Here is a 23,496-nt window from a genome sequence, read left to right on the forward strand (position 1 = left end):
CTACTGAGATGTTGAGGTGCATCTCAGTTCCTTTGTTGGTCCAGTTTGAAGATTTTCATTCAGCATCATCATTATTAGCACTGAACTGTGGTAACAGGGGGGGTCAGGCACATAAAGGGACAGATTTGCAAAGCCAAGAGCAAGACAGTGGGAGTCCATTTTAAATGATAAAGAGCCCAAGGCCAGTCTGCACCTACCCTGCTTCTCCTCTGCCCGTGTGTCTTGCTGGGTCAGCCCAATAGCTCTACAGGTCAGCTGAATTTCTGGCCAACACCCCTGCCAGGAGCGGCTAAATGAAACAAAAAGTTAAATGTTTTTTATCGAATGTGGTGAATCGATGAAAATTATTAAAATGTTATTGTGCTCAAACCACAAGACAGAGCAGTTTGTGGGCTAACCTGCAGATATGACAACATGACAAATGTAACAATGGCTCTGGCAACAACGATAGGAAATCATTTGAAAAGTAGGCTAAATACTGTGAACAGACAAATTAGCTAAAATATATTAATAACAAAGATGACCTGCTTTGCTGGATTACTCTTTACTGGACCTTGAAATTAGCTTCACCCCAGGGGCTTCCCCTGACTATTCTAATCCAATAGCAGAATGTGCTGCCTTTTTACTGCCACATGTGCAATGGATGTGCAACACAAGTACAATACAAAAAGGGGGAATGTAAATGAAATGTAACATTAAGAGGGGAAAAGACGTAGTTTCAATAAAACAAATGTGGACAAATATGGATGGACTAAATAGCCTTGGGATGGTTTGAGGGCTAGGGAGTCATACTGTGTTGTTGTTTTCTCTCAAATGCAGTCAAGTTGAGCTTAGTCAGACTTACATCCTTACTTTGGTATGGAATGTAGCCAAAAAAATAACTTACATTCATGCGAAATGATCTTTCTGGCACTGGCACTGCAAACACTTTTGCTCATCGTCTTTAGCTCCCTCTATTGTATTGCTATCTACATTTACGTTTTTGCAATCCCTATCCACATCCTAGTCTTGATTTGTTGATTTTTTGGGTGATTATACTACTGCAACGCTGCCAACTCCCCACGGGGATCATTAAAGTTTCGTCTTGTGTCGGGGGCAGTGTTGCACCTCAGAGCAGAGCAGAGGAAATGTAGGCTGCACACTCCACCAATCAGCTGCGAGCTTACTCAGACGCCCTGCCAAAACAATCAGGCAGCAGGATAGCTCATTGGCGAGACGGTGCAACACAGTTTGGGTTTAGGAAAGACATATCCATCAATTTTAAAGTCTTCTGAAAATATTTACGTTATGAACGTCGTCGTGGTAGTTAACTTTAAACCTCGTTGAGTCGATGTGATGTTACTGTAACGTTAGCTAGCGCCTGTTAGCTAGCGTTAGCTCGGTGCTGGGCCCGGTGTCAGATGCTAGCTATCGCTAGGTACGTTAGCTAACGTACGTGTTGACTCGCGCTTGCTTGCTAATTAACGCTACCTGGTAGCTAACGTTAGGTTGTAAAAGTTGTACAAACCTGCCTTTCTGAAAAGCATGAAAAGCAGTTGTTAAATAGGTTCACATCAGGTCTACCAAGGCAACCAAGAACAGAAACTGCTGGGAAAGCGATCGCCACTAGCGCGTCAGATGTGTTTATCAGCAGGGACGTTGCGTGGTTGATAACCTAGCACGAGCGATTACCTGCAAAAAACATCCACCAAACTGGACAAAACATTGGATTTAGTCGGGTTTAAGTCGGGCTCGGCGGGATCGCTGACCCCTCAGAAAAAGATGAAGAAGAGGAAGGAGCTCAATGCTTTGATCGGACTTGGGGACAGTAAAAGGAAGAAGACCAAAAAGGGGTCCGGTCACCGACTCCTCCGAACCGAGCCTCCGGACTCAGAATCCGAGTCAAGTTCGGATGACGATGAGTTCAACAACATGAGCAACGCAGCTCCATTTGGAAAGTGAGTGATCGATATAACGTTAATCAATATTCCTTGTAATGGCCATGACACCCGAGACGTCTTCTGAAAATATCTGCCATCAATAATGAATGAGGGTTATGCAGTATTGATGTCTAACGTAACCGTGTTTCTTATTCTTTACAGAAGGAGTTACACACAGTGCTGCAATGTCTGCTACCCTCTGTTCTTGTTCATCATACTGGCTGCCTGTGTCATGGCTTGTGCTGGACTCATATGGATGCAGATTGCATTGAAAGAGGATCTAGACTCACTGAAAGAAAAGCTGCACACGAGTAAGACAATCACACACACGTACACACACACACAGGCAGTTTTCACATGATGGTCATAAAAACAGACTACCCTTTGGATACTTATTTTTATGGCCCAGTTATGCAATCATGCAATCCTATAATCCATTGACTGTAACAATGTTGTTGACATATTGTTATGTTGTAACAGTGGAATCCAGCCAGAAAGTGTCATCGCATGAAATACCAAAACTAAGCGAGGATCTGAAAACCAAGCAGAAAAAGCTTGACGACATTGAAAATGGAGACAAGGGGTTGAGCAAACTCTGGTCTAACCTGACTGAAATGAACAGAAAGGTAAGCTGCTAAGTCTTCTCCAGTTTTTTGAAGCCACCATAACAAACTAGAGCTCATTTTTCAGTATTTCACCATTTCAACTAACCTGAACCACACATTTAGACGCTCAATCCACATGCTGGTCATACTCTGGATACAGTCTTATTCAGGTCAAGCTGTTTACATGCATGTTTTATACACTGCATTTGTGAATCACTGTTTTCATGAATAACACAGGATTATAATACAGGGGAATGAAATGATGATCCCAACAGTAATAGTAAAATACATCTGTATTCTTTTTCATGAAGGGTTAATCAAGTTCCAAAAAACATTTTCCATTTAAACATCAAACTCTTCAAGAGCATATGCGAATAAACCTGAAATCTAAGTGGTCAAATAGATTGGTAATTGTATCTTAGAAGTGTAACTGAATCTTACAGGTGTGACTGAATGGTTTGTGACACTTTACTCCTTTAGATCAGTTTACTGGACTCTGCAGTCAACCATTTAAAGGCCAACTTGAAATCAGCCGCGGATTTAATCAACCTCCCCACTACAGTTGAAGAGCTCCAAAAGGTAAAGGCGAAGACAAAAGACAGACTTCAGACTTCAGATTTGGCCTAATTATTAACTGAAGTTGTGCATCTTGTATGTTTTTTTTAACCACCATTAAAGGGTTATGGTAAACACCCTGATGTGAATAAAACAAATCACATCAATCAAATAATTAACCAGTGTGTTCTGGTGATTAATGATATTTATGTGTGATACAAATGTGGGGCACATATCTGTTAATTATCTGTTAATATTTTATTTTCACTTAATATTACAGGTGCTGACTGACTGATCTCTCAACATTTTTTTTCTTTTCTAGAGTGTCGCTACAATTGGCAGCACACTAACGAGTGTACAACATGATGTGAAGACTATGCAGGCAGCCCTTGAAAATCAGAAGAAAGATACCGATGACTTGAAAAAGACAAAGGTAAATACAAGCCAGCATCACATTTTTCCCATTAATAATTCTTTAGTAAGTTTTTCATCTCATCAGTGGAGGAATGGCAGAATATGCATTGGCTTGATAACATGAAACGACATCAAATACGCATCTTTGTCTTGTATATTTGATGTTTTCGCACTGAGATCTTTGTGTGTGTGCCTTTGCTTGCACACGGTTTTACTTAGATCTTTTGGGTTTTTTTATTGATCTTTTTATCTGTTGACTTTGTTTTTATCTTTTTTTATTGTTTGGTCTTGTTACGTAACTGTAGCCTACTATACATATTAGCTGCAGAATACTAAATGAGAACAAAATGTTTTCCCACCTTAGGGATCTAGCACAGTTTGCCCAAATACTATACCCTACAGCACTACTCAGAACTATTTTTTGATCTGTATGTCACACTGCTAAAATATCAATACATTGTTTAGGGCAGCTCAGCTGACGAATATCACAGAAGAATTGGAAGATGTGTTCGTTTATAAAACAGATAGCGGTGCAAGCCTCATTCGAGGATTTAGGCTAACATGCACAAGGCTGATGGAGTTTTCATGGACACAAGTCAAAGCTGGAGTCTGCTTATCTCTCTGTTTTGTTTGACAGCATGTCTTTTTTTGTTTAGACCTCTACCCTCAGTCCAAATATTGCTGGAGGCTGCTTTTCCCTTCATTTATCGTTCATGTTTGAATGTGTGGAGAGGGGTGTGCTAAAAAAAACAACAACTGCCAGTGCATGGTGCTTTGAACTCTGAATCACACCCTAAATGAATACTGTAATTTCTCAATACCTGGCTATAGTGGTGCATTTACATATTTTTTTCTTGCTAAGAATTGAGACAAATCTATTCGCATAAGCCCAAGATGTTTTTGTTGATTGACTGTGGCACGGATCCAAACAAAAAGCCCCAGTGAGTTTCACCACTGCCAAATTAATCTGTTTATTTGTGCACCCACGCCTGCATGCGTGTCTGCAATTCTTGTCAAGCTTACATTTAAAGAGTCAGAGGGTTAAGGGGGTCCTGTCATGTTTTGAATCCATGTGTCGGGTTTTCATTCATATTACATGAAACAAGTGCCAATCTCTATTTTGGGAGCTCAGGCGTTTAAGTTTGCTAAGTAAAACTAGGTCAAATATCTGAGACAGCTGGAGACATTTTCCTCCACTTTATTCTTTATAAGTAATATGTGAGATTGGAACAGAGAATCAGCAGCCACAATGAGACTTCCACACATGACATCATCACACTTTTAAGTAAGTTATACAGTGAGCTTAGTAAGTATGTGGAGAGTGATAAATTGTTTGCTGGCTGGAATCCATAGTCTTATTAATTTGGATTTTAAAGTACACACTCAACTTAAATTTTGGTTATTTTCAACCATATCACGCAAACTATAAAGGAACAGCAGTTGTTTTATAGTTGGTTTATTACAGTGTAACATGAATGAGTAAAGTAATCTTTTTGTGATGTAACTATTTGTTGTCTACCAGCCTAACCAGGACACCATGTTGAAACGATCACATATATGGTCATGTATCTCTTTTATTCGCTGTTGAATTCCCCCATTTGCTCTTCTGTACGAAATTGGATGTCCATCACATAGACATCCAGTCTTACAGTTATTGCAGGCTGTATTACATGGATTTATTTTATCGTCATAGGACATAACAGACCTGAGAAAAGCTGTGAACGAGTCTAACAAGACAGAGGACCTGCATCATTCGTGGACAGACGAGCAGATCCACATTCTCCTCTCTACGGTCTCCAATCTCTCTCAGAAAGTGTCCTCGTTAGAGCGCAGTTCTGACCAAACAACAAAGCAGAGCGTGAGTAATATGAAGCTTACCACTTAATACTGCGTATAAAGAGTTGAAGCTTTGCAGCGCTGCACCCAGCCCAGACAGTAAAAGTGCACTTACAGCATTTTTACATTTCATATGCCGTCTGCTTGATGAGCACCTGCCTCTTCATGGTTAACAATCAACCTTTTAACAATTCAAGGACTACAAGGCAACTGGGCTGCAGCCCAGCAATGGAAATCCAGCAACCGAGCCAGTGAAAGAAGCTATTTCAACCAAAGTAACACCTGAGGCTGCACACGGTACGGTATAGAATGAACCAGATTATTACAGTGATGCATTCTTTCTTTAGCTCGCACTTCATTTTAGTGTTTCTTTTCCTGTGTTCCCCACAGAGACGTCGACACCGCTGACAGACCCGCACACAACGAGGCGTCCCCGGTTCTTGTCTCCAAACCGCTCCAAGAGGAACGCTCGGACAGGATGCCCAAAGACGGTGTCCCTGCCTGGTGTCAGTTCTCTGAAAGGTGCACACTACTACTCTTCAGTTTTACATCTTGACATTCATTACAAATTTACAACTCCAGTGTGAATTTTAAAATGATTTTTAATAAGTAGGGATGGGACCATATGCGTATCTCACGGTTCGATTCAATACACTATATGGGGTTCACGATTTGATACAAGTACGATACAATGTAATAATTAAAAATTGCACAGTTAAAGTATGACTATGCAGAATTATGTTTATTTCTGAGCCATGAGTCTTTCTAGCAATGGCATTGGCTTTGTAGAATGTAAAAATGTTATTACAGTGTAATGACAGTGTAGTACAAGTGTAAATAATATAATTTGGATGGAGATCTTGTGAAATTGTGATGGGCAAGCCATCTCATTTGTGATTACTACAGCAGAATAAAATGTAGATAATGTCACAATTCATTTTTCCATCTGATATGCATTGTCACATTTTTTGTATTGTAATATTGAATTTTGATACATTGTCCCATCCCTAACAATAAGTCTTTTGTTTTTTGTTTTTCCATCCAGATCTCGAGGACGTCTTCCAGCACACAGGCCTCGGACATCATTCACTCGGAATGACCTACCAAGACCTGCGGGAACTTTTTGGAACATCGATTCCCCGCGGCCGCGTCATGGAGTGCTACGACAGAGACGGGGACCAGAGGTACTCACTGACAGAGCTGAGAGCTGCTGTAGGGTTGTGAGCACATTGTGATTGACAGCAGTGAACAGTATTGAAAGCCAGCGGGGTCTGGCGTTCGGAGTGCCCGACCCCTTTCTGTGATTGCTGCACTTTTGTGAACTGAATATTTATCATACTGATTGTGGAACAGTGGCACTGGCATGCCCCCCTACTCACCTTCCTGGCCCATCTCACCTGAACCTTAGCCACAGAACGCAAGCTTAAATTTTAGAAATAATCCATATAAATGATTACTTAGTAACAGAATTTTCAGTTTTCTTATTTTAGCAAACCCCTCGGTTTATATAAAATAAATCATGGAAAAGGAGTGTTGTGAATTATTTTGAATATTTTCCATACTCGTCTAAAATACCTAGACTTGCTATTTCTTGCACTTGTGTTTTCTGTTTTTACCAATCCCTGCCTCATCTTGATGTAACATTTGAATGTGTATTTAGCTTCTGTTAAGGCTGTAAAACTGTCAGAAGTCAGTTTATCTGTGGCAGATGCTCCCACCCCCCCACCCCCACCCATCACCACACATCACCACACACTCACATGGTCCAGCTCACCTGAACCTTATTTACAGAACCCAAGTTAAACTTTTACAAATAATGTTTACAAATGACTACTAGAAACAGATTTTTTCGTGTGGTTTTGTGTTCTAGTCAGTTTCCTAACTTTACTGAAGTACATCGCGGAGCCTAAGTGTAAGGACTTCTTTTGTATGCTGTTTTCTAAGCTCATTTAAAAAAAGCTAAACCTAATGATTCTCACACTTGATTCTGTTTTTGTGTGTATTTCTTGTCTTTTCTATCTCTTCCTCAATTAGTTGCTCTATGTTAATTTTAATTTGGATTATGCATCCATCTATCCATTCATCTCTAGTGGTTGTTTTCTGTTCCGTTCTTTGTTTTTTGCAGTTTTCAAGTCTGTAAGATTTGAAGGGCTATTGAACACTTTTTGACTCATTCAGAAAGCATTTTGAAGTGGTAACTCTCATGAGGCTTATGTAGCAATAACAGAGAAATTTACTTACAGGTATAATGTAGTGCTTGTTTAAATTTGCATTAGTCATTCTAAAACAAAGTAGGAGGCAGAAGGCACACCCAGCTCACAATGTGTAACAGGTAGTATGAGAAGCACTGACCATCACTCTTTACTTGATCTTCATCTTAGTCCATTTTTTGTGGGCCTTAGAATGATGTATTTACTAAACAAGTTTTGTCATACTCAACATTGTTGTACTCTGTAAAAAATGGTATAATTTTAACGTGGAATCAACAAATAAATGATCTTGTGAAGGGTGGGTTGTTAAAAATTTGCTTTCCAGGGTCTTAATCTCAACATTGTACATTTTTAAAACAATTATTCTGTTGTGCTTTGCATGTTGCTTATAATGTAACATGAACAAATATCTAATTTATCGTTTTAACATATTTGACTGTTTGTTTTGCAGGACAATGGTTACTTGAGCTCTAAATTTAACAAGCTTTGGATATTACTAGATACATTTTGGCTCCACGCTGCTATGTTGGGGATTTTATGAATGTGGTTTTTTGCGTGAGCACCAATGAATAAACATACAGTAAAAAGCTGATTTGTTGTCTGTGTGGTATTTAAGTAACGAGACTTGTTCACAAAAAGCTCAACTATGAATACTTGTTTTCCAGTGGCACTTACCAATGCTTTACTAATGAGATACAAGTTTATATGAATCCACAGTCTGAAATATACAAAAAGTTCAAGTGTCATGAAGATTTTTTTAAACAAACTTATTTACAAATGGAGGCTTACTGACAAGCTTGTACAGAAAGAACCTTATTTCCAATGCCCTGCTTTATTAACATTCTGGAAAAAGAAATTGGAAAAAGAAACAGTCACTGATGGCTTATATTTAACAAGTGTATGGGCTCGGGGGAAATTTAAGCAAGTGCTCCTTTAGCCCTCCAGTCACGGGACAAAACATCAAGCAGTTCTTCCTCCTCCTCTTCCTCCTCCATACTTGCATCAGACCCCTCATGGTCCTGCATCATCGTCTGCAGAGGCTTGTTCTTCACCACATCCCGTTTATCCCTCAGCACTTCAACCCTCCTGTAACACTCAATCTGTTCATCAATTTCGTCAATTTGGCGTTCAAGGCGGCCCTCCTCGTCGTCCTCAGCCACGATGGCCTCTGACTTGGTGTTCACCTGCCGCATCTCCTTCTGAAACTCTTCCCACTCCTTGTCCATCAGATCTTTGGGCGCATCAACGTTGCGCACTTTGGCATCTCTCACCGGATCGTCGAAGAAGCCCTCCGGCAGCGCCTCGGCTGTGTTTTCTTTCTTCTCCACGCTTTTCTCTGGTATATCTGCCTTGAGGATGGAGCCGGAATGAGAGATGGCGGGTGCAGCCGGGATGGAGCTGTCAAAGAAATCAGCTGGTAGTCCTGCTGGTGCAGCTTCACCTTTCTGTGGAGGGACACTTGTGCTTCCTGCATGACCGGTGCCTTCCTGCTCGTCTTTATCATCATCATCATCATCCTCATCATAGACTCCGGCTAACAGACTGAGCCCTGCAGATTTCTGAGCAGGAGCGGTCTCCTTCTCGCCGGGTTTCGCAAAGAAATCCCCCGGCAGCGCTGACACAGAGTGGCCTGCACCCGACGTGGGTTTAGCCTTTTTCCCGTTAACGTTGCTGTCCTCGGGGTCCGGTGCTTTCCTCTTCGGCGGCTGAATCTGTGGTGTCTGCTTCGACCCCTTCAGCTCGGAAACCTTCTCTTTGTGCTGTTTTCCCAGAACATGAGCCTGCCACAGCAGCTCGGACTTCACCTGCACATTGCACAAAGTACAGCTGAGGTGGCCGAGGCTGTTGTATTTGGCGAACGGAGACTCGATGCGCTTCTTGTCGGTTGTTTGCCTTTGTTTCTCTCTCATTAAACGCCGAAGTTCATCTTGATTTATAACTTTCTTCCCCTTTTTAGAGGATGCCATCCTTGAAAATAAGGTATAGCTTGTTAGCTACTTGCACTGTGCCTGCGAGGAAGAGAAAAACACGTCTCAGGAAGATGACGTAACGGCATCGACGAAAGACCCTCTTCCTTGGGTGTCAAAATTATAGCCAGATAATCCTTCAAAACAAGCAGCACATTGAGATACGACTTGCTACCAAGTTTGATTTTTGTTCCTGTTTTGTTCTAATTTTGATTCTCATTCCAATGTAATTCTTTTTATGTACACTACCAGTCAAAAGTTTAGAGACACCTCACTGAATGCGCTGTTTTTCATTATCTTAAAGCCATTTTGATCTAAAGTTTATGTTTAAAGGCTTGAAATGTGTTTCTTAGACAAATATAAATAGTGAAGTTGATGCCTATGTATGAATTTCTTTTGCCTTTCCATCAAGGCAAAGGGTGGCTACTTTAAAAACTTTTAAAAAAAAACTAAAATATAAGATAGTTTTGATTTGTTTAACACTTTTGGTTACTGCATAATTCCATTTGTGTTATTTCACAGTTTTGATGTCTTTATTATTATTTTAAAATATGGAAAATAGTAAACATAAAGAAAAATGTGGTGTGTCAAAACTTTTGACTGGTAGTGTATTTGAATAGCTTCACTTATACCAAGCGGTTAATACAAAATCGTAGAAGAAACGTTTGTTTTGTTTTTACTTATCAGCTCAAGTATGCTTTTAAATAAATAATCGCATTCACTCACTGACGATAATATTTTAAGAGCACAGATAAGGATGTTTGGTTCTCTCCATGGAAAGCTCATAGGGTGTTCAAGCCCTCAATGCTGTCTTACAGGCAGATGGGTGCCGCCATGGGTGACTCGCCAACTCCTGCCCTAAAACATGAAAAGAGGCGGCGACCTGAACGTGAATTTAGCTAACATTGAGCTGCTATAAGCTCCCCCCCAGACAAATATAAATTGCGGCCCAGAGAAAAAACAAAATTAATATATCTTAACTCATATCTGTCTTCCAAAAAGTTAATCAAACACAAACCTGTTTACATCACAGACAAGAAAAGGTTCTGCAGTCTACCAAAAGCAAATAATATCCTCTAACTTTATGGTTGTCTTCCAGACAAGTTGCTCAGTTAACACACCTGCTTCTTGTTTCTTGCCACTTATCCATGTCCTCTTAATGGGGAGGAGCAGCAGATCTACCCCGCGGTCCTCTGGGGTCACTGTGCTCCTCGTCCTGTCACAGAGAGTGAGACCAGACACCCTGCGAGAAACTTTAGGTTACCTTCTCAGTAACCCCGGTTCTCTGATAACATCCCCATATTGAGACACTGCAATCAAATGTTTGAAAGGGAACCTCATTTCAGCCGCTTATAACTGTGATCACCATCTGCCCATTATCACGTTAAATGTTGTCTAAGATATGTGATTATTATAGTAAAACCCCTGGACTCCCTAAGCACTAATGCTAAGGCTTGTACATTAGAGAACCCAACCAAACTGACAACGAAGCCTGTCATCTGTGTTGAACTCTAGACCTCCAACTAACCTCTTTTCCCCCATACTGTCAACAGCCTGTTACACTGCTTGTTCTCAGCTTACACTATCAACCTCTGTGTCTAGGAAAAGCGTCATAGATCTTATTTCTGCGTATTCCTAACCCTAACTCTCTAATCAACCTATAGCTGTCCCTGTGGTTAAGCTCAATGGGATCGCAACTCAAGCATAAGCCCCTACACATATGTTGAGAACAGTCTCAGGTGATTTATGCCTCCCCTCCCTCTTGCCATTATTCTTCGCCCTGCTGTCAGTCTATCAGCCTTTGTTGCAAGGACGTTAATTTCTTCTGCAGGTGTGAAAGAGAGCAGACCTTTAGGGTCACAACCCCTGTGTATGTAGATCTTCTTCGTGTCATTAGAATAACACAGTTGACAGACAGTCTGGCCCAGTCTGCTCATTCTCCTCAGCAGATAGTTGTAATTCTTGCTCATTTTCCTCAATTTACGGCGGATAACAGGGCCTCTTTGCTGTTGTGGTAGTAGGCCTTGAGGGTCCATACCCAGACGTGATTTGTTCTCGACACCAAAAGCCTGTGACCATGGAGATTTGCCCATAAATCGAGAGCTTTGCTTTGTGGCTTAGCTCTATCTTTACCACCACAGTCCCATACAATGTCCACATTACTGCAGCTGGTGCATTCAATCTCAGGATCCCTTTTACCCTTCATTGTGAATAAGACCCCAAGATACCTGAACTCCTTCACTTGGAGCAGCTGTTCACTCCCCACCTGGATGAGAGAGGCCAACTTTTCCCTCCATCCCAACTGCGTCACGATCAGCTAATCGCGCCAGTGCACATCAGAGATCAGAGTTCAATGAAGCCAAAAGGACAACATTATCTGCAAACACAGCAATGCCACCCTAATGTCACCACCATACTGTCACTTTCCAGACCACAGCTGCGCCTTGATATCCTATCGTCCAAACAGTCTTCCGCCAGGCGTTCCCAGCACATCCTTGGCTACCATCGAAGTCCAAAAACAATGCACTAGCAGGTCCAGACAGCTGTCTCCAAGCATAGCATGTTCAAAGTTGGGTTTTGGTGTAAATATAAGGTATGTGGAATTAATACAATGGATTTGCATTAGTCTTTGCAATCATACAGAGTGTACATTTCTTCAGCAGCCTGATAGCGAAGGACACATTTGAGCGTGCTCATCTTCCGTGTTTGAGGGGAGGAGTTATCTAAGTTAACATGGCGTCGCCCCTCGTCTGTAAGACAGCGTTGAGGGTTTAAAAACCCTTTGGGCGGACTGCTACAGCAGGGGTAGTTATAGTCTCGCGAGGCTATTCGTAGCTTGCTAGCTAGGTTGTTAGCTGGCTTTTAGTAGCATTCGCCTGAATTTTGCCGCAAAGCAAACGGAATCGGTACCATTTTGAAGCCTATATTCAAGGAGCAATGGTAGAGACAACGATGTAGTCATTTACTGTTCGTTTACAATCTTAGTTGAATGTTAATTTATTGTGTGTGAGTGTGTTCTATCATTGTTTAGTCCTATTTTCTGTTTTCAACACCGCACCCACCATATTCATTTTTTATTGTTGGCTAACGTTTGCTAGCAGCTAACATTGGGTGAGGAGCTACGGAGCAGGTGTATTTGATTACCAGATAGCGACCAGCTACGAATAGGCATCAGTGATAGCTTGAAGTGTGCTAGCTAAGTAGCTTTAAAAAGTCACATCTGCGAATACTGCTAATGCTTACTAGCGCCTACGTTTATATATCATATCTTTGCCAACCTGTTTAACGTAGTTATTAGTTAGCTTGGTAGTCAGTCATGACAGGGGAGAAGATACGCACCATGCGAAAAGACCACAACAAACCAAACAAAAATGACGATATAATGGACACTTACGATGAGTCTTCAAACGGGACTATCCCTAACGGTACCAGTAACACTTTTAAATCAAACAAGGCTTTTCAAAAATCAATAAAACCTTTGGCGCTCCAGCAGCAACAGCTGTCAAACATCAATGCAAACAACATAAATGCCAATTCAATTGGCACCATTGTCGATGATAACAACAAGAACCCAATCATCCTGACCAATGAGGACTTGGAGTTCCCAGTGCATGAATGCGTGTTCAAGGGAGATGTGCGTCGGCTCTCTTCTCTCATCAGGACCCATAGCATCTCTCAGAAGGATGTACATGGTGAGTTGTCTGGTGTTTACTTACTTGACTTTTTTTTTTCCAGAACAAATTTATAAGTAGTGTAAATACATGACATGTCTTCGGAAGCTCTGACCCCATTCGTCAAATTGTTGCAAATCTGTTGTATTAATATTCTTTATTTGTATTAAGGACATTTCCTTCCTTGTTTCTCTTTTCAGGAAACACACCTCTTCATCTAGCTGTGATGCTGGGCCACAAAGGTAAAGTTGAGCTGTAATGAAATGTTTTGAACTTGTTTGAAGCAGCCTGTTAACATCACATTTGAAAGTCCTATTACCCAACAGCCTATTGTAACACATGGGATTAACTAAATGATCAAAAAGCTTTTCGGATTGGCTTCTCAGACATTTAATCTACCAATCTCTGTTTGAGCCCAGGAAATTACACTAAATCTGCTGTGCTCCCCTGCCTTGCATCTGTCTGTCATAATGTGACTTTATGAGAAGTAGTTTGTGGCATCCACATAAACTGCACAATTTACAGCTCTGTCAGTCCTTCTTCCTTGTTTGGGTATACCCTCTGTGCTGCTGCTGCTCTCGCCTTGTCCTGTCTGACCTCTGCAGTGTTGGTATCATACAAGATGTCAGCAGTTTGGCTGATGGGAGAAATCCACTGGGATTACTGATTGCTCTGGCTGAGATGCATCTCATTTATGAGGGACAGAGACACCTTACTTTGCTATACAGAATGATGTCAAGTACTAGCTGCTGATGATGTTGCTGATGCTGAGCGTAATGAATGAGGTGCACTAAGTTTATTTTATTAAGATCAGTAGTCTATTAAAACATTGACATCTTTTAGTCAGACTCTATCCAGTGACTCATAACAGGTTTCGAAATATTAACAGAAAATGTGCACTAAATAATTCTATTTTTTTCATAGTATTTTTTTTTTAATATATATATATATATATATACCTTGCTGATCAGCTGGAGAAAAAAAGCAAAATTGAACATGCAAGAAATGATTACAACCATTAATGTATACAGAAGGTAAAAACAAGGAACCCCAAAATGGGCTTGTAAGTCAGACCAACCTGGAGTGATTATACACAGTGTAGTAATATAATCATCACATATTTCTTTATGAGAAGCCATTCTAAAGTGTGTGTTTTTTGTTTCAGAATGTGCCCTCCTACTTCTGGCCCATAATGCACCTGTAAAGATAAAGAATGCACAAGGATGGAGCCCTCTTGCAGAAGCGATCAGCTATGGTGACAGGCAAATGAGTAAGTTGTTTGAACATTTATTTTTCTGCTGGGCATTGAATATCTGTCCTTTGGCTATCACTAATTGTTGTTCAGTCCCTATAATTTTTTAAATCTTTAATACCAAGTTTTCTCAGTTGGATGTGTTGACTTGTGAATACACAGGTCTATATTTTTCATTGTTGTTGGTATCATATGTTGACACCCCCTGCACTTTCAGAACAACCAAGTTTTTCCAATTTGTTTTTCAACTTCGCTTAGACTAGACTGGAGCTTGACGTTGCCTTCAGAAAGTCTTGACTTTCTTGACTTGTTCTGCATTTTGCTTTTGCAGCCTGAATCCAAAATTCCCCATAATGACAAAGTAAAAATATGATGGTTTTTTTTTTTTGTTTGTTTTTTTGCAAATTTATTAAAAATACAGAAATATCATTAAAATAAGTATTCAAGTCATTGATGAGTTAGTACTGTTTTAGAAGCACTTCTGGCAGCAATTACATATTTGACTCTTCTTGGATGCCCCTGTATTGGCTTGGCACCTCTGGACTTTGGACAGATTTTCTCCCATTTTTTCCATTTCCACTTTCCACTTTTCTGCTGTGATCTGTGGGACCTTTATATAGACATATGTGTTTGATTCTAAATCATGTCCAATTCATTGAATTGACCGCAGTTGGACTCCAATCAAGTTGTAGAGACACCTCAAGGACATGGTACAAACACCACAAAATGTGGAAAATGTCAAGGTGGTTAAATACTTTCTGAAAGCACTGTATATTTAGTCATCTCCTGCCCTTGATTGTTTGAAGGACTGGTCATGAGTCATTTTATTGTTTTTATAGTCTGCTTGTGATTGCTATCTGAAGGTTGGTCCAGCTAAAAAGCTAAAGGTGGGGATTTTCTCTGAGCTCTCGTCATCCAGATGGGCTGGAACGCAGCCTGAACGATGGCTTAGTGTTAGGAAGCCCTGAGCTTACCACTCGGTCTCTACCCTGCTTAATGATGCTACTGCTTTTAGATCTGTCAAATGACATGTGAAAGGCACCAGCTAATGCCTATGGGCTGAATTAATTATTGTGTGTTTTATTTTTAGATGTGATGTAGGTTTTATAGTTGACTGATTGCTGCTTTTATTCTCGTTCTATTCTTGACCGTAACAGACCAGGTATATTTAATGGTTTTCGCTTTTTTTCTGACTAGTTATTACTGCTATTAGCTATTCTTACTAGATAACCTAACTGTGGGAATTATTCACATCCTCCTCTTATACTTTCTATGATGTAGGCTGGGGCATGTAGCAGTTAAAGAAATGACCCTCAGCCTTGTTAGTATGCGTCTCCACTCTCCACGCCTGCTGTGGAAGGCAGGCTGGCTTGGGACTGGGACCAGGGGTTTAGCTAGGGAAGGTCACATCACAGTTAGGGGTGATGGGGAGGCAGGGAGGCGAAGAGGAGGTTGGCCACATTCACACTATTACCAAGGACACGCAAAGACAAGTCAAAACTCCAGTGGCACAGTAGCTGGAGGCTAGGAGGCTGTCAGTTAGTGAGATGGACCTACTGGCAAATAGGGAATGATGTGTACTTATATAAAATGGATGGTTTACAGGTTTTTGCAATATACTGCAGATTGTTGCCAGCGTCGTCATCACTCTCTTTTCGCACTCACACGTGTGCACAGTGCGACAGCACCACACTCACTGCTTGTCCATATCCAATGTGCAGTGCCGAGTCGCCCCTGCAGCGAGTGCTTTGTCAGCACTTCTCTCAGTCCCTTCCATTCCCAGTCCAATATTTTCTCCCTGGTCAAGATAACTGGAGTATATCTGAGATATGTGGCTCTCAATTCTCATTCATTGTGGTGATCTCTTAGCTATCCATCTCCTATCATTAAGTGATTACTTATGGATTGCATCAACTGTAATATGAAGTCTTCCTTGTGTACAGAAATTGGCTGCAGCACAGTAGCATGGATAAACACTAATTACTCTTGACGTGTTTATATAAGTAAAAATAACACTGTGGAAACCTGACTGAGCACTTTTGTAACTCACACAAACTAGATATCTAATTTGAGTTGTTTCTCCCTCATTCTCATATCCTCAGTCACAGCAATACTGCGGAAGTTAAAGCAGCAGTCCAGAGAGAGTGTGGAGGATAAGAGGCCGAAACTACTAAAAGCTCTCAGAGAGGTAAGGATCACACTGACTTCACGGATTCCTCTGCCACACTAAGCTTTAGTTCTCACCTAGTATCGTTCTGTATCACTGCTTGGATCCTCTAACTGAACCTTCTGTCCTTTGTGTAAAATCCCCTCAGGCTTTCATTTGCATAAATGACTACCGCCTACTGTATTCACTAATGTATAAAACACTACTGTAAGGTGGGCAGAATGCATAAATTTGTCCTTCTTTATGCAGAGTAATTGCTGAGCTGCACGATTTGAAAACCATGTGGTTCAGTGCAGTGCCTTTTACCCATCAGGTTACGACGCATCAGTCAAATCCTTTAATTAGAACTGTTTGTATTTTTCTCCATAGCTTGGTGACTTTTATCTGGAGCTGCATTGGGATTTTCAGAGCTGGGGTGAGTTTAGATGTTTCACACCAATAAAGAAGTGTTTTTATGTCCTTATTACAATGTTTTGTTGCTATAATCTCATCTGAAGTCACTTTGCTGAGTGCTCCAAAGTCATTTCATGGGTCTGCTGTTGTTTTGTTAAAGATAATTGACTCTTCTCTCTATTGTCAGTGCAAAACATTTTACCAATATGGTTCGTGTTATTCAACCACAGTTGAATTTATTCAGGCTCTATTCTGTTTCGTAGTGCCTTTGTTGTCCCGGATGTTGCCATCTGATGCTTGTAAGATCTACAAGCAGGGAATCAATATCAGGTAAGGCTTCAAATACTTGTCAAGCTGTTCTCCACACTGTTGCACTTGTTCAGAGAATCCATCTATTTCACCCAGCGCTTAAATCAGCAACTGTTCTATTTCCAGGTTTAGGGCCTCTTTTAGATATGCTAAAAAAAAATAGAACATGAATATCTTCACCTTCTCCTCCCTTCTCTCTCTTGATTTAGACTCGACACCACTCTCATAGACTTCACTGATATGAAGTGTCAGCGCGGAGATCTTAGCTTCATTTTCAATGGAGATGCTACACCCTCCCAGTCTTTCGTGGTCCTGGACAATGAAGCAAAAGTGTACCAAAGAATACACCATGAGGTGAGTGAGCAGAATCTCTATATCGCGTTGTGTCGTCGGGTGTTAAATATGAATCGCAAAGGCTAACTGTCAGTGTTTTTGCCCAAAGGAGTCAGAGATGGAGACTGAAGAAGAGGTGGATATTCTGATGAGCAGTGACGTCTACTCCGCCACTCTGTCTACCAAGTCTATCACTTTCTCCCGTAGTCAGATCGGATGGCTCTTCAGAGAGGACAAAACTGTAAGCCCTCCATGATATTTGTGTTGGACAGAAAAACGTGCACTCACTACACTTCATGTGATGAAAAATCGTTAACACATTACTCACAGACAGGTAGCCAAGTTCAACAGTAATAAACATGAGTAGTAAATAATAACTTGTATCTGTATAGCACTTGTCTAAAAGCAGAGTACTTTACAAAAAGGCATGAAACAAGGAGTACTAAAACATATAAAATGGAGATAAAAATTGGTAAACACATTCAAAAGAAGTGGTTAAAACAATTTAAATAAATAGTAGTAATTATAGTGGTAAAATGAAAACATTACATAAAAGCAAGTCTATAAAAGTGTGTTTTTAAGAGGTGATATAAAAGATGATACTCAATTAGCCAGCCTAAGTTCCTCAGGCAGGGGGTTATTGTCTGTCATTATGTAGTCATTCATCCCACTGAGGTTTGTACAACAGCCACAGACACAGCAGGTTAGCCCCTGCAGTTTCATCTCAGCTTCCTCCCCAGCAATTTCAGTGAACAGGGCTTTTGTTGTTTAGAGCTCCAAAAAGGCATAAAATATCCATCAAATTTCTCTAAACGGCTTGTGCAGAATAATCCAGGTGTTTTCTCGCCAAACGACTACACTGTGGGTCCAAAAGGCCTATATTTACCTAATTGCCTCACTGTGTTTGGTGGGTTAATGGCAGACTGTTCATTTTGAGGTGAACTGCTTCTTAACGTCTTGAACTTACACTGCTAGGATATCAGGCTGCGCTCCGGCACATGGGGGATTAAGAGGTTTGCAATATAGCTAGGGGCTAGACCTAGCCGTGCTTTAAACAAGATCAATAAAATCTGAAAATCAACTCTAAATTCAGCTGGTTACCAGTGTATAAATGCTTCATGTGGTGATACGGTCTCTTCATTTGACACTAGTTATAATCCTTACTGCGTTTTGAACAAGCTGGAAGGGGCTGCAGCGCTCTAAACGAGATGGGGCAAGCGGGATTAACCTTCTCTTAACATTTTGTTGTTTTCTGTACAGGAGAGGGTTGGGAACTTCCTGGCTGACTTCTATGCAGTGAACGGTCTGGTGCTGGAGTCCAGGAAACGGCGAGAGCACCTGAGTGAAGAGGACATCTTGAGGAACAAAGCCATCATGGAGAGCTTGAGTAAAGGAGGCAGCATCAGCGAACAGAACTTTGAGGTGAGATGGAGATTTGGAAGAAAGTATGATGAGGGAATTCAGTGTCTTGGCTTGCTCCATCAGTGGTAAATATTTAACGATGCTCTGATAATGATTGTGATAACGAAAATGACACAGTGGTATTTTTTTTGTCCCCAGCCTGTAAGAAGGCAGTCCCTCACAGCCCCAGCCCCCAACACAATTTCTTGGGAAGAGTACATCACTGCAGAGCACGGAAAGTAGGCATCTTCTGTTTTCTACGATTTCATCAGTCTTTGACATAATTAAAAGTTTATTTATGGTGGTTACAAGAAATGCTGAGTCCTAAATCCATGTGAACCTCCAAGGATTTAAAAAAAAAGTGATGTCTTTGTGTGTTTGTCTGCCTTTCTTCCCACCTTCAGGCCACCTCATCTTGGGAGAGAGCTTGTGTGCAAGGAAAGCAAGAAGAACTTCAAAGCTACTGTAGCCATGAGCCAGGATTTCCCTCTAGGCATCGAGTCGTATGTACATTCCTTCTTCCTTAGATCTATTTACAAAGCTTTCTGCAGAGACTGATCTTGCTTGAAGTTTGGATACACTTGGGATCTTGGAAAAGTAGTGGTGTAGAGATCAAATGTTTCTGATCAGGTAATTGGGCCAGGTGGACAGTAAGTAAGGCTGCGCTGATTCCATGTGACAGCCACGGATTAGATAATTAAAAGATCAACTGCTCCACCATGTGACAAAGTTTCAGAGTTTTGCATTACTATACATCTCTACTAGTCACATTTTTTTTCTTGTACTACCCTCCATGTCAGCTGTAGCTTTGCTGTTTGAAGTCGGTATATCCTTCCCTCCTGCTGGTTCGCCACCTGCACAAGCAATCTGACCGTCTGGTGATGGAAATGGAACTGTAATGTCAAAATATAAATGGATAAAGAGTAAATCGCAACACGGCTTGAAACTTAATAAGGCTTTCCTTGGACTGGAACAGACTTCACTGAATGTAGTCTCTTTTTTTTTTTTTTTTTTACATTGTTTGATTGATTATATTTCAGTGTCATGCACTCTAGTTGCCCAATCAGCCTGGCCTCACAAGACACATATATCACGTTGCACTTTGTGTATACAAACACATTCCTTTACCAAGTACTTTTCTGTTTTTCCCATGCTTGACAGATAGTGTTCCACATAGAATCCAGCTTTTTTGAAATGTATATCAAGTCTTTCATAATAATATAACCAACAGAAATGAGCAGAAATAAGTCATTTTGCTTTATACAATGTTTCAGTCAAGCAGTATAACTGGTCAAAGACAAATTCGAACCATGGTGATAATTCCCATGAAGCATGTTTAGTCATGCTTTATTGGTTGCTATCTCAACTCTTGGGGCAACCAGGGAATTAGTTAATGATCGCTTTTGTTTACTCCTGTTTTTTATTATTGGGCATGTATACGTCTTTGAAGAAAACTTTTCACACAGTACGTATACTGTACGCTGATAACTGTTGTAAAAAAGCCATAATACCTTTTGAGGACTCGGCTGTGTCCTGTACCTATTGTATCACAGTCATACTCATAACCATTGTAAAGAGCAACTTCTTGAGTATTATTGCTATAATAAAGTACATTTCTCAGGTCATCATATGAAGGACATTGAAACACAGCCAAGAACAATGTGTTGTTGTCTTAGAAATAAGTGAATACGATGTAACTCTCCCACACAGTATGTTTTTTTTTTTTTCTCTCATCTGAAATGTTGCTATACTGCAACTTTCAGTGTCATCTTTAAAGTCCCCCTCCAGTGACCTCACCAACAATTTGAACATTTTCATCCATGTTTTGCCTGTTTTGTAAGCACATCATGATCATGTAAGGGAGAAGTTCAAGGAAAACAAATAAGAGAAATAAGATACAAGGAAAGAGGTAAAAGGGATTTTTGTCCAAGATAAAAGCATGTTACAGTGAGTAGGAGAGGAGGTATGATTCAAGGGGAAGAGGAAGACACCAGGTACTTCTTTCTTTTAGCCTGTGATGGAGGATGTTACTGCACTATAAAATATAACTGCTATATAGATATAGCAATAAACAATAAACTAAATTACATAGTTTATTACTATATCTGTTCTGCTGGATTAGCCTTAATGAAGCCAGCAATAAAAGTATTCCCTTTATTGTCGGTGATGGTTTGTTAATGTGATTGTTTTTTGTTCCTTTTTTCTTATGTAGTGCTAAAGACATACTCTATACTTATTAATCTTAAAATGGTAAATTTAACTGAATTATATGTCAAAACATGACCAATGCTACCAATGTGGTGAAATTGTTTTGTATTGCAGCAGATCCGATTGCATGGACTCTCAACAAGATTCATTCTACTATATTGTAACCCAGTGGTTTTCAATCCTGGTCCTCAGGACCCGGCGCCCTGCTAGTTTTCATTTTAGCCGTCTAATCCGGGACTGATTTACACCTGGGATGGAAAGCCATCATTACTCTGGGTCCCAAGGTCCAGAAGTGAAAACTGCTGTTGTAACCCATGTATCACGATACAAATCAAATCAGGCTAAGCAGGCATACACACACACCCCTATCTGGGGATCGCTTTCTTCACTCAAGATCTCATATTGCAGTTGGGATTATTTTGTTCTTGTTGAGTTTTTGTAAGCTTATTTGTGTGTGTCTGAATTTGGATGTGGGCAAAGAATGATTGTGAAAGAAAATAGTTGAGGCACTCACTGTTCTTTCCTCTGCTTTCAGATTACTAAATGTGTTGGAGGTCATAGCCCCGTTCAAGCACTTCAACAAGCTCAGAGAATTTGTCCAGATGAAACTTCCTCCTGGGTTTCCAGTCAAACTTGGTATGTGTGGAATTATATGAACCTACAAATTGTGTTTCTTGTGAGTGTGCTTGAAGGAAACAACAGCAAAATAACTGTTTTCTTCTTTGTGTTCTCCTCCTCAGACATCCCGGTCTTCCCCACCATCACAGCAACTGTCACCTTCCAGGAATTCCGCTACGATGAATTCGAAGAGTCCATTTTCTCCATCCCTGCTGAATACAAAGAAGATCCCAGTCGCTTCCCAGACCTCTGACCTAGCTAGCATATATTGTAAGCACTTACAAGTCCCAGCTGCATAGAACTGACAGAGATGTACTCTGCAAGAGGAAATGACCAGCTAATAAGTTTCAAAAAAAACAAAAATGAGGAATCCAGTGTTGTTTTATTCCTATATATGTGATCTGTTAAAAAGGGAACTGATCTCTTGACCAGTTATTGTTCATTTTGTAGTTGGATCCAAAGCAAATCAATGCAAACAGATGTTACAGTGCACCATACCATATTAAGGTGAATCATTTTATGAAATGATAGTAATGGCTTTCATTTTGCTTGCTGTTCACCAGCTGAGCAGTTCATCCACTTCTCTGTGCTGCTGTCCTCTCCTGTGAAAAGTTGTCAGAAGACGCAGCTTGGACTCTACGGCTTTGTTCGAATAAGTTAACTACATCTAGTCTACTCCCTGCTCTCTGAGGACTGATCAATGCTTTTCTCATTGCATCCGAGTTCTCTTGAAACTGCACTGACATTGTCATCTGTAAATAATTCACGATAAATGACTAAAGAAATGTCTTGAAATATAGCTATATCATTGAACTGAGCTTAATATTCATGTCTAAATGATGTACAATATACACTCAAAAGAGTTAACACTGTGTAGCAATACATTTCCTGTACTTAAGAATGTTTTTTAACCAGCTGAGAGAAAGTTTGGCATAAAACGACATTCTTACAGTTCGATAACAAAGCCTTTTTTTCCAGTGCAGGGTGCAATCTCCTGTGTTTTCAGGTTAGCTCATGTTACCTCCTGGCTGTCTCCATTTGTTTGTCGTGTTGTATGAATTCTATGTTGTGTGAGTGAATAATTGTACTGTATCAAGAGTCGTTTGTATGTTTGTGTGTGTGTAAACCCAGATGGGATATCAGGAAAACTGTTCTAGTTTAATACTGCACTGATATTAAGTATATTTAACGCATGCTATGGCTCTGTTGGCCGGTTGGCTCACCTATACATCTTTAAGCTATATTCCCCAAACATTTGTTATATACCTGCAGACGTCTTGCCATCTACACTGCTAAGGAAAAGAAAACTGAAAATTGTAACACTAACATTTTCAAACACCTTTAGTGCTTTCAAGCTCTCTCCTTGATGATAGTCTGCATATAATTTCTCATTTTACAGTTTAATTTTTTGAACCAAGGAGAGAAATTAAGCTGTGAAATTGATATTGCAGGATATCCCAAAACTGTCAAGATGGGAAGTAATTTGACACCTTGAGATGTCTCTGGCTTCAGCTAATATGTATTGCAACTTTACCTACTTGACATCCCTTTAAATAAAGCACCAGCACCACGTTTCAACCGTTTCTGTGCAAGTACAGTGATAAAAACACTATTCTAAATGACGCTTCCACATAACCT

The 23,496-nt window shown here is 40.4% G+C and overlaps 3 protein-coding genes across 5 annotated transcripts; 2 read left to right on the plus strand and 1 right to left on the minus strand.

Annotated features, from left to right (window-relative positions):
• Window positions 1-1,184: 1,184 nt before the first annotated feature.
• On the plus strand, window positions 1,185-7,837 carry LOC139932678 (EF-hand calcium-binding domain-containing protein 14). 2 transcript variants are annotated; one of them, XM_071926518.2, is made up of 9 exons: window positions 1,185-1,937; window positions 2,082-2,230; window positions 2,400-2,545; window positions 3,005-3,103; window positions 3,402-3,512; window positions 5,187-5,351; window positions 5,527-5,626; window positions 5,720-5,851; window positions 6,375-7,837. In XM_071926518.2, the coding sequence occupies exons 1-9, from the start codon at window positions 1,762-1,764 to the stop codon at window positions 6,551-6,553; spliced, it is 1,257 nt and encodes a 418-aa protein (XP_071782619.2). In that variant the 5' UTR covers window positions 1,185-1,761; the 3' UTR covers window positions 6,554-7,837. The 2 variants fall into 2 exon arrangements, with proteins under 2 accessions (XP_071782619.2, XP_071782620.2); XM_071926519.2 differs by having other exon boundaries at window positions 2,085-2,230.
• Window positions 7,838-7,971: 134 nt separating this feature from the next.
• znf830 (zinc finger protein 830) lies at window positions 7,972-9,543 on the minus strand. Its single transcript, XM_071926520.2, has one exon. The coding sequence runs from the start codon at window positions 9,504-9,506 to the stop codon at window positions 8,457-8,459; it is 1,050 nt and encodes a 349-aa protein (XP_071782621.1). The 5' UTR covers window positions 9,507-9,543; the 3' UTR covers window positions 7,972-8,456.
• A 2,824-nt stretch (window positions 9,544-12,367) lies between these two features.
• On the plus strand, window positions 12,368-23,436 carry LOC139932657 (ankyrin repeat domain-containing protein 13C-like). 2 transcript variants are annotated; one of them, XM_071926492.2, is made up of 14 exons: window positions 12,368-13,198; window positions 13,378-13,419; window positions 14,343-14,447; window positions 16,532-16,617; window positions 16,966-17,011; window positions 17,253-17,319; window positions 17,508-17,652; window positions 17,741-17,872; window positions 18,892-19,053; window positions 19,192-19,271; window positions 19,437-19,535; window positions 21,776-21,876; window positions 21,981-22,128; window positions 22,422-23,436. In XM_071926492.2, the coding sequence occupies exons 1-13, from the start codon at window positions 12,823-12,825 to the stop codon at window positions 22,109-22,111; spliced, it is 1,572 nt and encodes a 523-aa protein (XP_071782593.1). In that variant the 5' UTR covers window positions 12,368-12,822; the 3' UTR covers window positions 22,112-22,128; window positions 22,422-23,436. The 2 variants fall into 2 exon arrangements, with proteins under 2 accessions (XP_071782593.1, XP_071782592.1); XM_071926491.2 differs by having other exon boundaries at window positions 21,981-23,436.
• The last annotated feature ends 60 nt before the right edge of the window (window positions 23,437-23,496 follow it).

The sequence above is a fragment of the Centroberyx gerrardi genome, chromosome 13 (genome assembly GCF_048128805.1).
Source record: "Centroberyx gerrardi isolate f3 chromosome 13, fCenGer3.hap1.cur.20231027, whole genome shotgun sequence".
In the NCBI taxonomy this organism is placed as follows: domain Eukaryota; kingdom Metazoa; phylum Chordata; class Actinopteri; order Beryciformes; family Berycidae; genus Centroberyx; species Centroberyx gerrardi.

Excerpts from the sequence above, each read along its gene's own strand:
- LOC139932657 (XM_071926491.2), top strand. The coding sequence starts at position 12,823 with ATGACAGGGGAGAAGATACGCACCATGCGAAAAGACCACAACAAACCA. Across the intron at positions 17,320-17,507 it reads AAGCAGGGAATCAATATCAG|ACTCGACACCACTCTCATAG; the intron begins GTAAGGCTTCAA and ends CTCTTGATTTAG. Across the intron at positions 19,536-21,775 it reads TTCCCTCTAGGCATCGAGTC|ATTACTAAATGTGTTGGAGG; the intron begins GTATGTACATTC and ends CTCTGCTTTCAG.
- LOC139932678 (XM_071926518.2), top strand. The coding sequence starts at position 1,762 with ATGAAGAAGAGGAAGGAGCTCAATGCTTTGATCGGACTTGGGGACAGT. Across the intron at positions 2,231-2,399 it reads GAAAGAAAAGCTGCACACGA|TGGAATCCAGCCAGAAAGTG; the intron begins GTAAGACAATCA and ends ATGTTGTAACAG. Across the intron at positions 2,546-3,004 it reads TGACTGAAATGAACAGAAAG|ATCAGTTTACTGGACTCTGC; the intron begins GTAAGCTGCTAA and ends TTACTCCTTTAG.
- znf830 (XM_071926520.2), bottom strand. The coding sequence starts at position 9,506 with ATGGCATCCTCTAAAAAGGGGAAGAAAGTTATAAATCAAGATGAACTT.